At 47.4% G+C, this 15,393-nt stretch overlaps 1 protein-coding gene across 3 annotated transcripts in view; it reads left to right on the forward strand.

Annotated features, from left to right (window-relative positions):
• Window positions 1-1,597: 1,597 nt before the first annotated feature.
• GGT5 (gamma-glutamyltransferase 5) overlaps window positions 1,598-15,393 on the forward strand; it is a gene marked incomplete at its 5' end in the record, with an annotated part of 38,074 nt that continues 24,278 nt past the window's right edge. For all 3 annotated transcript variants that reach the window (XM_084246378.1, XM_084246379.1, XM_084246380.1), the window contains one exon: window positions 1,598-1,770. In XM_084246378.1, coding sequence (XP_084102504.1) covers window positions 1,598-1,770 — 173 coding nt within the window. The remainder of the gene's footprint in view (window positions 1,771-15,393) is intronic.

Genomic DNA, 15,393 nt, shown 5'->3' on the forward strand with positions numbered 1-15,393 from the left:
GCTGGCCCTGGCCCAGGAATGTGCTTGAGTTTCTGGTTGAGCAATGTCATTGCTGCGTGGGGGGTAGCAATGGGAGGAAGCACTCCCATGGAGCCCTCCCCACCCAACAAGGCAGCCTTGGAAACAGGCCTGTGAGGGATCCTACCCTAGTAGCTTCTCCAGCTCAGGCTGACCAGGGCCTCCATGTGGGGGACTGGACAGCTATGTGACTACACAGGGGTAGTCACTCTGTCTCTCAGTTTCTCTGCTGTGTAGAAAACAGTACACAGGGTTATATAACAAAATCAGAGGAGGCCAATGCTCCTCTAGAAAGGAGGCCAGGAGGATGCATGAGAGGTCTGTGGGTGGGAGTCCAACCCATGTCCCTTGCATCCTGTGCCTCTGCTGAGCCCAGTCAGGGTGGCTCCTTTGTGGGTCCCTACTCCCCCAGCTGCCTCCCAGTTAGACATCCTAAGGCCCAGGCAGGGCAGGGGCCACGCCAGTAACCCCAGGAGAAGAGGTACTGCCAGAGCAGGAGTAGCCCAGAGCACAAATGGCCACCAACGAGTGGACACGCAGCCAGGGAGGGGCAGAGGTACAGATGGAGGGGCAGCCTCACTCCCTGGAGGCCCGTGGTGGCATTTCCAGAACAGCAGATGCCAGGGCTCGGCAGTCTGGTGGGGCACTTGGTACCAAGGGCTGGACAGAGATCCTGTCTGTATTCCTTGCTTGGATGTCTTGTAGTCTGGGGTGTTTGATGGGGATTGAGAAACTAAGCTACTGGTCACCCCCAGCCCCCTGGTCAGGCTGCAGCTGAGCTGAGGCTTGAACCTGGGTTCTGAGTGACGTTCCCTTGAGTCCCCCACCTCTGCCCTGGACACCTCCATGTCCTCTGGCTCTGGGGATATCGGGACAAACTGCTGCCGGACAGGCCCATGCCAAGAGGATGGGAGCCAAGGCTCCATCCTGGTCCCCTTGTCCTCTGAGCCTGGGAAGGGGCCCTGCGGCCTGTCCCTGCTGTCCTGGCTTTGCTGGGAACCGGGGAGAGGCCGTGGGGGTCCTGAGTCCTTCACCCTCGCTGTCCCGAGGACAGCAGATGCCAAATACTCAAGCCCATGGGCTGGGGCTGCCCTGAGCAGCGTGTTTCTGCCCTCAGGGCTTTCTGGAGACCAGGCGGGGAACGGCAGGGATGGGGTTAACAGCAGCTGTTCACGCCTTTTCTCTCTGGAAGGAAAAACTCCCCATAAAAGCTTTGCTGCTGGCCTCCAGCCAGGGCCAAGAGCAGAGGTTGAAAACTGGAAGTTCAGGCCTGTGGCCAGTTCTGCCTCCATCGTGAGCTCTTGAGGTGGCAGAGCCACTGTCTCCAGCTGGCTGGCCGAACACCCTTCTGCCTGCCTGGTTTCCTGCCATTGTCTGCCTGTCCATCCAGCTGTAATCCCTTCTCTGACCAGCCGTCATTTTATCCTATCTTTTCAGCTGTCTGTAAATCCATTTGTTTGTCTCTGGCCGCATCTAGTCCATCTGTTGGGTTATTGGTGGGTTTATCTGTCATCTTGTCCATCCTATCTGTCCATCTGTCTGCCCACCTGCCTCCCTTCTCCCCCTGAGTCGCAGAGCGATGGCCCAGAGCCGGGGGGCCACGGTCAGCATGGTGCTGTTGGGGCTGGGGCTGGCCCTGGCCATCATTGTGCCTGCTGTGGTCCTCTCTCGCCAGCACACCCCCTGCGGCCCTCAGGCCTTTGCCCGCGCGGCAGTCGCTGCTGACTCCAAGGTCTGCTCTGACATTGGACGGTGAGTAAGAGGTGGGGGGGAGCTGGTGACTCATGGCGGCTGATCGGTGGTGACCAGGGGAGAAGGCTCATGTGTGAGCACGCCAGCCTATCTGTGGGGTCCTTGGGTTTGGGTCCAACAGGAAAGCGGTCCCAGAGCCCTTGCCTAAAGCAGGTGGCAGTAGGCACGTGGGTCAAGTGGGGCTGGGGACCACGACAGTGTGGGCAGAACAGAGGTGATGTGAATCACCTCTTAGCTCTAAAACTCAGAAGACCCAGAGAGGACACAGCTGCATTGTCATTGGTTTAGCACAGGTGACAGTAGTTACGGCCCCTTCAGAGAGATCGCGCCAGGTTTCCAAGGCTGGGGTCATGCCCCAGGGACATTAAGTGAGGAGATACTTCCAGGGCCAATGTCCAGCCCTGGCATGTCCCCTGTGGCCTCCCCCTTCTCTCCCATATATCAAGGCCTGGGGCTGGAGGCAGTGACTGATGTTTGCTAGGCCAAGTGGCGGGGGTTGATGCAGAGGGGCCCCAGCTATCATTTCCCAACGCTTTTCCCTAAAGCTCAGCCCCTGGGGACTTCCAGGAGAGAAGGTGGCAGGGTACCCCTCCAGGTTCCCGCCCTCTCCTGGGATTAAAGAAATCTGGGCAAGCATCCTCCACCCTGCTGGCTGGATTTGCTTCCCAGAATGTCAGGATCAGTCCATTGTCAGGACCAGAAGTGCTTTGTCAACCCAAAGGGTCTGTCCCAGAGCCAGGCAGAGCATGCCGGGTCTCAGCCTGAGGTGCAACTGGCCAGGTGGTGTCCCTGGCCCCTCCATCCCGGTCTCACCTCTCAGCTTGCTTTCTCCTTCATTCATTCACTTTTTTATTCATTCCCTCTTGTCTTCAACTGTTCATCTGTCCCTGTGTTTCTCTTCTCTGATCTGGTCCTCCGGATTCTTCTCAGGACTTTCTGACCTTCCCCCTAGGATGACAGTGGCTGAAGGTGACACGTGGGGCTGCTTGGTTTTCCCAGAGGGCTCTGAGGGGATGGGAAAGGAGTGAGTCTTCCATTCCCCAGGGGAATGTGCAGCGGTGCCTTGTCCACCTGGATGCACAGTTGCAAATATGCAAACAAGTTTGGGGGCCACAGGCTGCAGAGGTCACTGGTGGGCACATGGCCTCCAGGAGTGGGGACTGCTGCCACATATCTCTGAGGGGAATCCAGCCTCCTGTGTCCCCCTGAGTCTTTGTCTGGAGGTATATGGGGCCTCTGCCCTGCTGTACATGTAGGTGGCAAGAGTTGGGGGGAGAGGGGTGTCTCTGCTCTGGGCCTTCTATTCCCCCTGGTGAGGAGAGCAGATGCGGTTTCTTCACAGTGTTTTGTGTACTTGTCAAACAGTGCTGGCCACTTCCTGTTCTTGTTTTAAGAAGCCAGAGGTGGGAGGGAGCCTGGAGCTGGCCCCAGCTGCTGCTGTGGAACAAGGGGTCATGCGACCCTGCTGAGTCTGGCGCCTCCACTAAGCTCTCTCTCCCGCAGGGACCCCAGGCCTTCCTTGCTGCTGCCTGGTTTGATGAGAACTGTTTGCCCAACACTCACTCTCCGTGCCTGCCCCTCCCCCAACCCCCTCCAGTGGGGGGTGGGGGGTGGGGGGATCATCTCCACTGCTTTTTCCTCTCACCAGCAGGCCCTCCCCGCCTCCATCTCCTTCTAGCTGATCAGAAACAGATTTTCTCCTTTGGGGATGGGTTTCTGCTGTGGCCACACCTCCTAGTGAGGGTTCTTTTATTATTTTTTTAATGATTTTTCAGTGAGGTTTACATATATGAGGACCCAGCACCATGTCTAGTGGACATACAGTAGACACATAGTCGCAACAAAGTCCCTTCCCTGCCAGACCGTCATTTTCCCATGTGATGTCCTAGTGCATCAGGTTTGTGTGCAAACTGGGTCTTCTTTGAGCTCCTGCTTCTTCTAGGGACACTGTAGGAGCTTTGGGGTTAGTGATGGCGTTTAGGCTTTGTGAAGTTTATCAGCCCTGCCACTCAGAAATACCTGCCCTCCCACCGGATCCTGCTCGTCCTGAATCCAATAGGATTTGTTGCTCCGCCTGACTCATAAGGAAACTAGAGCTTCACCTGGTGTCACAGAAGAGTGGGCCCAGCTGGGACTCTTCAGTGGAGAAACTCTCCAGGCTTATAGGAGAAGGGTGGAGAGTCTTCTCACCCCTTGCCCTGGATCCCAATGCCTGTCTAGTCCCCAGGCTCCGCCCATAAAGTCCAGAGCTTTAGCGATCAAGTGGGCAGTGGAGAGGGGGCTAGCAGGAGCCCAGCACTTCTGGAGCATTGGGAGCTGGGCGCTGGCCACAGGGTGGGGATGGGCCCCTAAGAGCTAGGTCTTGTGAGCTGCTCCAGACCCACCAGCAAGCCTGAGGGGGGTCTCACTCTCAGCAAAGGGGAGAGCAAAGACTGGATAAGTTGTTGGACCCACTAGGCCTTTATGTCTCCACTTGTCGATTGGCTCTCACGTCAGCGTCTTCCTCAGGAGCAGGCCTGTGAGTGCGTAGGCAATGAGGCTTGGAGCTCACCTGGCCCATAGGAGGGACTCTCTTGATGGTAGCTGCTCTGACCTCGGGCCTGGCTGGACGTGGGTTGGTATCTCAGGTCCCCGGGTTAAGATCTAGGGTCAAGGCAGGGGAAAAGGGAAGGCTCTCGGGGGATCAGAGTGCAGTCCCATCCCTCCCCTTGCAGCCCCCATGACCTGAGTGGCTCTTCTGCATCTCTGCTCCTCTGGGGCTCAAGGGGAAACTTGTGTGCCTGGGCATTGTGCACATGTATGTGTGAGCACATGCATGCATCAGCATGTGTATCTGAATAAGTATGTGACAGCAGTGGTGGTGACAGCATCCTACTGCTCTCTGAGCACAGGAACGCTGTCTATGTGTCATTATTCTGCACTGTGATTCTCAGCCTGCCAGAACCACTCCCATTCACAGCTGAGGAGACTCAGGCTTAGGGAGGTTGAGTAATGTGGTTATTGTCATGCTGCCTATAAAAGGGAACTTAAGCCCAGATGGCCTGAAGCCAGTGCCATCGTGCCTGTGGACACATACGTGATGGTGCTACCAGACAGTGGGCATCATGGATGTGTGTAAGTGTGTGGCTACTTCTCTACTTGTAATGCCCTTTACTATGTAGAAACCGAGCACTTGCTATCTGCCAGCCGTTGTCCCGGGGGCTCAGGTGGCCAAAAAGCCCTTGCCTTCATGGTGGGGGAGATGGACAAGAAATCCACATCCAATTCTGAAGGGTTGCAAGTGATTACTGGTCATCTGAATATCCTCTTCTATGAAGTTTCTGTTAAAATATTTTCCCTATTTTTCCATCAGGTCATACATCATCTGCATTTCCTATACTATCTATACTATCAAATAACTCCTCCCTTTTAGAAATGCAATGCATGTTAAACTATCCTTGTATTCCTGAAACGAGCCCCACTTCATTGTGATTGTGATAAGTATCATTTTTACTTATCACTAGGCTTGATTTGCTAATATTTTACCTAGGATTTGGGTCTTCATGTTCATGAGTGACACTAGTTTATAATTTCCCTTTCTTATATCTTTGTCAAACTTTGGTATCAAGGCTATATAGGACTGAATAAAAAACTAGGAAGTGTTCTCTTTCCATGCTTGGAAGAATAGTTTTTTGTCTGTAAGATTAGTGTTATGTCACTTATCACTAGATGGCAGATAGTAAGTTTCCATTTCTACTTGCTGGAGGGCACTTAAAAGTTCGGAAGAATTTACTAAGGTTTCTGAACCTGAGTTACTTGGGTGTATGTGAAGGTTTAAAATAATAGATTATTTTATTTAATAAATAGAAGACTATCAAGTTCCTATTTCTTTTTTCTTGAAATTTTATTTATTTTTGTGTAGAACTGGAGCGCAGGGAAGAGGAGTGGGGGGTGAGAGGATCCACCAGAGACAGAGTTGGGAGCAGAACAGGCAGAGCTACTGAAATACACTGCTGAGGGGAGCGGTGGGAGAAAGAGATGTCTGCTGCGCCATGTGGATTAACTCCCTGGCCGGTGATCAAACTCAGGCCATAGTGGTGATAGATTGGGATTTTTAACCCCTAGGCCACCAGGGAGTTCCCCTCAAGTTTCTATTTTTTCTTGTTTCAGTTTCTTTTTTTTAAGATTTATTTATGCATACAAGAACAGGGGTACAGGCCAGAAGTATGGGGGTGAGAGGATTCACCAGAGACAGAGTGGGAGCAGAACAGGCAGATCTACTGAAATACACTGCTGAGGGGAGCAGCGGGCGAGAGGTCTGCTGCGCCATGTGGGCAGCTCCCTGGCTGGTCGGGGTTCAAACTTGTGCTGCAGAGGCAGTGTATAGCTTTACAGTGCTGTGCTTAACCCCTTGCGCCACCAGAGAGGCCCCAATTTTCTTGTGTCAGTTTTAATAAGTTCTTTTCAAGGAATTTATCTAGTTTAGCAAAATGGCATATATATTGGCATATATATGTTTATAATATCCCTTTATTATCTTTTTAGAAAGTTCATAGGGCCTGTAATGATTCTTCTTTTTCATTCCTGGTATTGGTAACTAGTGTTTTCTCTCTTCAATCAATCTTGATAAGGATTTTTTCCCCCAATTTTATTATCTTTTTTTTTTTTAAAGATTTATTTATACAAGCACTGGGTACAGTCAGAAGTGCGGGAGGGTGAGAGAATTCACCAGAGCCAGAGCGGGGAGCAGAGCAGGCAGAAGGACCGAAGTACACTGCTGAGGGCAGCAGAGGGCGGCAGGAGAGATCTGTGCGCCATGTGGGACCCTCCTCTGGTGGCTGGGAACAGCCAGGGATCGAACCAGCGGTGCAGAGGCTGCGGGCAGCTTCTCAGCCCAGCGCTCAACCGCTGCGCCACCGGGGAGGTCCAATTTTATTATCTTTTTGATCAACTTTTGACTTTTACTGATTTTCTTGGTTGTACATTTATTTCCTCTTTCTTTGGTTTCTATTTTTATCTGTATTTTTTTTTTAAGATTTATTTATTTATTTATTTATTTATTTATTTATTTAAACAAGCACTGGGTATAGTCAGAAGCACGGGAGGGTGAGAGAATTCACCAGAGCCAGAGTGGGGAGCAGAACAGGCAGAAGGACGGAGGTACACTGCTGAGGGGAGCAGCGGGCAGCAGGAGAGGTCTGCGCGCCATGTGAGACCCATGTGAGAAGCTGCAGGCAGCTTCTCAACCCAGCGCTCAACCTCTGCGCCACCGGGAAGCCCTTATCTATATTCTTTACTTCTACTTCCTTTAAGTTTGAGTAGCTTTAAAAAATTCATCTTGTGATCTTGGGGAATATAAGACATAAGGTTGGCACAGATTATTAAACTTTAAACTTTTTTCCAACATATGCATTTAAAACTATAAATTTCTCTCCGTTTGGCTTAGTTGAACTCTTCAAGTTTTCTTCTTGTTGTTGCTGTTTTTTCCCTGAATGTCTATAATTTTATTTTGAAGTTATTTCATTTTTAACAAGAAGTTTATTTAAACAAGATGTTTGACTTGAAGGGAAATTATCTAGGATTCATTTTCTTTTAGAGTAATTCACTCCTATTTAAGACAGATTATCCAACATTGAACAGCTATATAAAAAATTATAAAATTGGGCCTCCCCTGGTGGTGCAGCGGTTGAGCACTGGGCTGCGAAGCTGCCCGCAGCCTCTGCAGCACCAGTTCGATCCCTGACCTCTGGCGAGGGTCCCACGTGGTGCGACAGACCTCTCCTGCCGCCCGCTGCTCCCCTCAGCAGTGTATTTCGTCAGTCTGTCTGTTCTCTTCCCTGCTCTGGCTCTGGTGAATTCTCTCACTCTCCCACACTTCTGACTACCCAGTGCTTGTATAAATAAATAAATAAATCTTTTAAAAAAAGTTATAAAATTGTGTTTGGTTTTACAATAGTATGTGAAAGACATTAAAATCCTCTAATTTAGTAAGGCATGCAAGAATTTTTATGCTTTCTGTTTGATTGTTTGTTTGCTAAACATTGAGAACAAAAAATCTTACTGGGTTATAAAGGCAAGGAGAGAATTTGAGCATTTCACTACATATCTAATAATATGTAGATAAAGGGGCTGTTTTCATAGAAATAGTATTTTTTCCCATCCCATCTCCATCTGATATTGATCAAAACATACCTTTGACCATTTAGTTGTTTTTTTTTTTTTAATGCAGTGTATTTGTGCACACACACCAGTTACTTTATGCTTAATAAAGCACTGGGAGAGGGAACAACAAAAGACTGGAGAAAGCTATACCGTAGTAGACAGGAGGTAGTGAAACCAAACTGGCTTTCTACTTGAGAAAGTCTTCTTGATTTGGAGGTACAAAGTTTAGAGTAAAGTGACAGATTCCCTTTTTAGCAGAGACTTCCTGTTTATGGCTGGAACACATCGATTTTACCTGCATCCATTTCCAACTGTGTAGGCAAGTCTGTTTCATTGATTAGAATCAGAATCTGAGCTGCCTCATTGACAAACCCTGTTGTTTCCAGTAGGCTTTCATTGGTTTACTAAGTGCTGTATGCTCTTAATCTTATTTTTTGAAAGTATTTATTTATTTATGCATATATTAACTGGGGTACAGGCCAGAGGTGTGGGGGTGAGAGGACACACCAGAGACAGAATGGGGAACAGATCAGGCAGATCTACTGAAATACACTGCTGAGGGGAGCAGCGGGCGAGTCAGGAGAGATCTCCCTACATAATTAGGGAGACCATGTGGGTAGCTCCATGGCCGGGGATCAAACTCGTGCTGCAGTGGCTGCGGATAGCTTCATAGGTTGCGTCTTAACCCCTTGAGCCACCAGGGAGGCCCTGCTCTTAATCTTTTTTTTTTTTTTTTTAAAGAGTCATGTTTTTTTATTTTATTTATTTTGTTTGTTTGTTTGTTTTTATACATGCACTGAGTACAGTCAGAAGCGCGGGAGGGTGAGAGAATTCACCAGAGCCAGAGCGGGGAGCAGAGCAGGCAGAAGGACCGAAGTACACTGCTGAGGGGAGCAGCGGGCGGCAGGAGAGGTCTGCGCGCCATGTGGGACCCTCCTCCGGTGGCCGGGGAGCAGCCAGGGATCGAACCGGCGCCGCAGAGGCTGCGGGCAGCTTCGCAACCCAGCGCTCAACCGCTGCGCCACTGGGGAGGCCCGCTGCTCTTAATCTTAAACTGCATCACAGAACCATCTTGACCCACCACCTTCATTAATATTATCACTGATCTCAGTCTTGACTCCTTCCTTGAGCTTCTTCATTGACTCCTTCATTGGCACAATGAGTGCCAGGGGCTCTTCAGCTACTGCTTCACTAAATAGGTCACAGGTGCTACACTGAACCAGCATACTAGCAGCACCAGGAGGCCAGAAGAAGAAGGCAGCCGAGACTGAGGAAAGATAGGGAATGAGCAACTTGAAAACATTTAAAACCCACAGAAAGATGGAAATAATACCCATATATCCAATTGTTATTATTCTCTCTCTTTAGATTCAGTAATCACTGTCATATTTCATTAGTCACCTTTAGTCCCCTGATTAAAAAGAAATCAGTGGATCTTCAGTGACATTTACATTTTTTAAGAAGCCAAGCCATTTGTGTCACAATCTCCTTTCACAATCATGGTTTGTTAGATTATTTCATTATTTTTTTAAATTAATTTTTTACATCATTGTTCTTTTTAAAAAATATTTATCTATTTATGCATACAAGAGCTGGGGTACAGGCCAGAGATGCGGGGGTGAGAGGATTCACCAGAGTGGGGAACAGAACAGGCAGACTGACTGAAACACACTGCTGAGCAGTGGGCGAGACAGGAGAGGTCTGCTGTGCCATGTGGGTAGCTCCCTGGCCAGGGATCGAACTCTTGCTGCAGTGGCTGAGGATTGCTTCATAGTGTGGTGCTTAATCCCTTGTGCCACGAGGGAGGCCCCATTGTTCATTTTTAAACAATATTTGCTTCCCCCCACCCCCTCAGGTGTAGTCCCCATAGAGTTTCCTTCACCAATGCACCCGTGCACCATCACCTGAGCCTCCTGTGCTCCTAGATTATTTCTTTATGATCAGTGGAACAGATCATTGAAACATACTATAAAATAGTGGTATTTTGTCTTTCCTATTGTATCACACAAGAGGGAACAAAGTGTTAGGCTCTCTCATGATTGATGACACTAAGTTGGATTATTTCATAAAGGTCTTCCAGATCTCTCCCCATTAATTTAGTAACATGGGTTGATGCTTTGAGATGGTGAATATCTTTTTCTCAAAAAACACTTTACCCCATGTTATTTTGATCCTCATCTGAATAAATTTGTGATTGCAAAAGGATGATTTTTAAACTTGTCATTTCTTCAACATTTATTATCTGTCGTTCTTCTATAAGGGAGATAACCACCCCCATGCCCACCCCCACCCCTCCCCACCTCTTTTCTTAAGGATCACTGTTTACTCATGGATCATTTGAATTCTATGGATTATAATGCATCAGTTATTCTTTTTGGTTGCTCAAATTACACAAACTTCACAAACTTGACTAGTGGGAGCCCCTTTAAGCCAGCATTTTGTTCTTTTACATGTCTCCATTAGCCCTGGAGAATTTTCTTGCTTTCTAGCAAAGTATTTTCTAGGGTCTACTCAGTCAGACCTGAACAAGAATTAATAGAGAGTGGTATTTTAGAAACCAGGATTTGGAAGGCAGGAGAGCTCATTCCAGTGTCATTGCTTCTGGATTGTGTTTATGCATTAAACCAGATCCATACTAACACCTCCAGTTTAAAGCCACCCTGACATGGTGGGATGTCCCTTCTGTCAAGGTGAGAGATGTTACTAACAACATTACTTGCTCTAACCTGTAATACAACATAGTTTCAGAATTATTTCAACAATGCTACTGTGTACAAATCTGCTAGATAAAATTTAAGATGTCTTTTTTTTTTGTACTTAGGCTATATCCCACAAAAGATGAGCAGCTAATTAAATTCCTTTTCCTATGTGGTTATATTTTCAGTTCAACATATTATTAGCTGAAGTTTTTCAGTTTACATTCCATTTTAGGGTTTTCTCTTTCATCCTTTTTGTTTTAATTAATTTTTTAATTTAAATAAAAACTCTAGAGTTGGGCAAGATGGTGGCAGTGTTAAGGCACCAACTCCATTTCCTCACAACTAGATTGCAGCAGAACAAAGCCAATGAGCCCCTGAAGGAAAAGCACACTAGTGGGCTAGTGGTAGAACTAGTGGTATGGTAGAGGGGTAGGAAAAACTTTAAGTCAACTGTGTTTACTATGATACCCAGCGTAGTACGACCAGAGAGGGAGGAATGGCTGCTATGCAGTTGCTTACAGTTGTTGACTCAAGAGCACATACTTACGCTGGGGACTCTTGACACCCAGCACTGCACTAGATTAGGTGCTTGCAAGAGTTGATGCCCAGGGGCCTCCCAGGTGGCGCAAAGGGTTAAGCACAGCACCGTGAAGCTATCCACAGCTTCTGCAGCACAAGTTTGATCCCCAGCTGGCCAGGGAGCTACCCACATGGTGCAGCAGACCTCTCCTGACTTGCCCGCTGCTCCCCTCAGCAGTGTATTTCAGTCAGTCTACCTGTTCTGTTCCCCGCTCTGTCTCTGGTATCCTCTTATGCCCCACACCTCTGGCCTGTATCCCAGCTCTTGTGTGCATAAATAAATAATTCTTAAAAAAAAAGAACAGCATTCTGGCACTCCATCTGCCCACCTGTGACTATGCAGGTGCTTCTCTTCACCAACTGTGTCCCTCTGCAGGGCAGCAGCCTTCCTGCCTGCCTGTGACCTGCACCATGCCGGGCTTCTCTTTACCGACCTCCCTCAACGGAGGCAGCTCTCCTCAAGGCCGCCTGCCTGCAACCATACAGGCCTCTCTCGGCAAGCCTGTCCCTTTCGGGGCAGCTCTTCCTGCCCGCTGGTGTCTACGCAAGTGTCTTTTACTCTCCTGTCCCTTTCCCTAATAAACATGCTCTTTAACTATAAAATCAGAGCGTTGGTGCCCAGAACAGACTTGGAGAACAGGAGCAGTTGTGCAGAGTGAGGATAACTGACTTAAACTTGAGACACTCAAAAGAAAACAGCTGGAGTCTGAGCCAGGGATGGAAGATAAACAATTCAGATCACCATGTGTCCTCAAAGCTGAGGGTTATTCCAAGAACCTGTCACACCTCACCTCAGGACAAACCAAAATAAACACTTGCACAAACCAGGGTTTAGGCACCTGTCAATAACAGGAGCAAATACCCTAGGATTAGGGTTTGTGCTAGAAAACAAAGGAGAACAACTCCTGGCCTGTGACCCCATAGCAACTACAATCCACGCAGCACTGCATCGTGCTCAAAAACAGCCTAGAGTGGAGGTGACATGAGCGTATAAGAGACAGGAAGACCAGGAAGCTGACCCAGAGGAGAGGGTCAATGGATTCCCCACCATAGAACCCTCATGCTCGGAGGATGGAAGGAGGCTGAATCCCTGACACTGGAGGTGATCTTTTGGTGCCCTGCTGCCCAGTTGTTCTTTTATACCTATTGTACTTCATCCGTTTCAGCTCTCTGATTACTGCAACAGGTGCAAAGACACCTGTAAGTATATCCCTATTGTAGCCCACACATACTGAAAATGAAGGGACAGGAGAACATATCACTAATGCTGGAGCAAAAAAATCCTGAGCGGAGTCTCAACCTAGGAAACCTGCAGATGAGAAGACAATCAAGGTAACAGTTGTAACAATGCAATGACGTTCATTGAAATAAAGGGGGGGGGGGGCAGAAGATAAAGAAAAGGGCCTCCCCGGGGGTGCAGCAGGTTGAGTGCAGTGCTGTGAAGCTGTCCATAGCTTCTGCAGCATGGGTTCGATTCCTGCCTGGCCAGGGAAATACCCACATGGCGCGGCAGACCTCTCGTTGTGCCCGCTGCTCCGTCCGCCTGTTCTGCTCCCCACTCTGTCTCTGGTGAATCCTTTTGCTCTCTCGCGCTTCTGGCCTGTACGCCAGCTCCTGCATAAAAATAAATAAATCTTTAAAAAAAGATAAGGAAAATATGAGGCACCTACAATTAGAAGTAACCCAGCCAAGAAACACTATAATTGAATTAAAAAATACAAGCGAGGGCTGCAACAGCAAAGGATAAGTCATGGAGGAGATGAGATCAAAAGTACAATGTCAGAGAACACAACTAGAAAAACAGAAAAAAGGAATTTTAGAAATGAAAATAGTATAAATTTACTAAAAGAAATAAAAATTGTGTCATGGGGGTCCCAGATAGAGAAGAGAAAGAGAAGAACATAGAAAAATTATTTGAAGAGATTCTTGCTGACAACCGCCTTGGTCTGGGTAATGAACCAGACGTTGTGACCCAAGAGGCACAAAGTTCCAAATGAACAATACCAGAGAGACCTACGCCAACATACATTATAATAAAGCTGTTGAAAGACAATGACAAGGGCAAAATACTAAAAACATCAAGGAAAATCAAGAAACAAAATCAAGGGAAAATAAAAGTAACCTATAGGGGTCTAGCCCTATAACCCAGAAGATATCCCGCAGACTTTTCAGTAGGAACATGACAAGCATGAAGGAGTTGGCGAAAGATATTTAAAGTTCTTTTTTTTTTTTAAAGAGGCATGTATTTTATTCATTCATTTATTTATTTGTTTGTTTGTTTTATACATGCACTGGGAACAGTCAGAAGCGCGGAGGGTGAGAGAATTCACCAGAGCCAGAGCGGGGAGCAGAGCAGGCAGAAGGACCGAAGTACACTGCTGAGGGGAGCAGCGGGCGGCAGGAGAGGTCTGTGTACCATGCGGGACCCTCCTCTGGTGGCTGGGGAGCAGCCGGGGATCGAACCGGCGCCGCAGAGGCCGCGGGCAGCTTCGCAACCCAGTGCTCAACCGCTGCGCCACCGGGGAGGCCCTAAAGTTCTTAAAGAAAAAGATTTTCAGCCTACGATCCTTACCCTATAAGGTGAATGGTCGAAATAGATGCTTCATGGAAAATAAAAAATTCATTTTATCAATGCCAAGTGCATGCAAAAAAAGTCCTAAAAAGCTTGTTATAATACAGGGCCTCCCTGGTGGCACAAGGGTGTTAAGACGCAACCTATGAAGCTATTTGTAGTCACTGCAACACAAGTTCGATCCTTGGCCAACCAGGGAGCAACCCACATGGCGCAGCAGACTCTCCTGACTCGCCCGCTGCTCCCCTCAGCAGTGTATTTCAGTCAGTCTGCCTGTTCTGCTCCCCACTCTGTCTCTGGTGAATCCTCTCAACCCCTGCATCTCTGACCTGTACCCCAGTTCTTGTATGCATAAATAAAAAAGAATTTGTAAAGATGGAGAAGGAGGAGAGAGTAACAATGACAACAACATCAGGAGAGGGAGACCAGACTGCCCTATATTTCACATAAATAGCTCAGCTCACATACTAACCTCAGCAGAATCCTCAAACAAAAATTAATACTGATAATACACTAGACAATGGGAATGAAACAGAAACAAAACATAAAAGATGTCAAAAAAATTAAAAAGACAAGATAAATGAAGCATAAAACCCACAAAACAAAACAAAACCAAAATGGCAATGAGCACTTATGTTTCTGTAATAACCTTGAATGTAAATGGCCTTCATTCACCAGTCAAAATGTGTAGGGTGGCCGAGTGAAGACACCTACTCACTTGGTAAAGACAAATACTGAGTGGATTTCAAAATAAAGTCTAACCTGCTGTTTGTTTACAAGAAACCCACAGACCTAGAGTTAAAGACTGCAAGTCATACAACAAATGGTAACTAAAGATAATAGCAATACTTATATCGGATAAAATAGATTCCCAACTTAAAAAGTTAAAAGAGGCAGAGAAGAACACCACATTATAGTTAAGACCTGATGTAACAAGATTTAACCCTCATATGTGCACAGAATAATGAATCACCTAGATATATAAGATACTGACACATCTCTCTTTACTACATTTTACAATAACACTAAGGTATTTTAATACTCCACTTACAACTATAGACAGATCAATAAGACAAATGATAAATAGGGGAACAATAGGTCTAATGGACATTTACAGAATACTCAATGCAAAAAACTGCTGCATACACATTTTTTTCAAGTGTACATGGAACGTTTTCAAGAATCGATCATGTGTTAGGACACAAGTCAATTGTCAATAAAATTATAAAGCTTGAAATTACAGCAAGCTCTCTGTCCGACCATAATGCCATAAATTTAGAAATCAATCATAAGAAAAAAACAAGGAAAATAATGATTGCGTGGAGAGTAACAATATGCTGCTTAACAGCCATTGGATAATAAATAAATCAAATAGGGCCTCCCCGGTGGCGCAGCGGTTGAGCGCTGGGTTGCGAAGCTGCCCACAGCCTCTGCAGCACCAGTTCCATCCCTGGCTGCTCCCCGGCCACCGGAGGAGGGTCCCACATGGCGCGCAGACCTCTCCTGCCGCCCGCTGCTCCCCTCAGCAGTGTACTTCGGTCCTTCTGCCTGCTCTGCTCCCCGCTCTGGCTCTGGTGAATTCTCTCACCCTCCCGCGCTTCTGACTGTACCCAGTGCTTGTATAAATAAATA

Source organism: Talpa europaea (assembly GCF_964194135.1).
Source record: "Talpa europaea genome assembly, chromosome: 10".
Classification (NCBI taxonomy): Eukaryota; Metazoa; Chordata; class Mammalia; order Eulipotyphla; family Talpidae; genus Talpa; species Talpa europaea.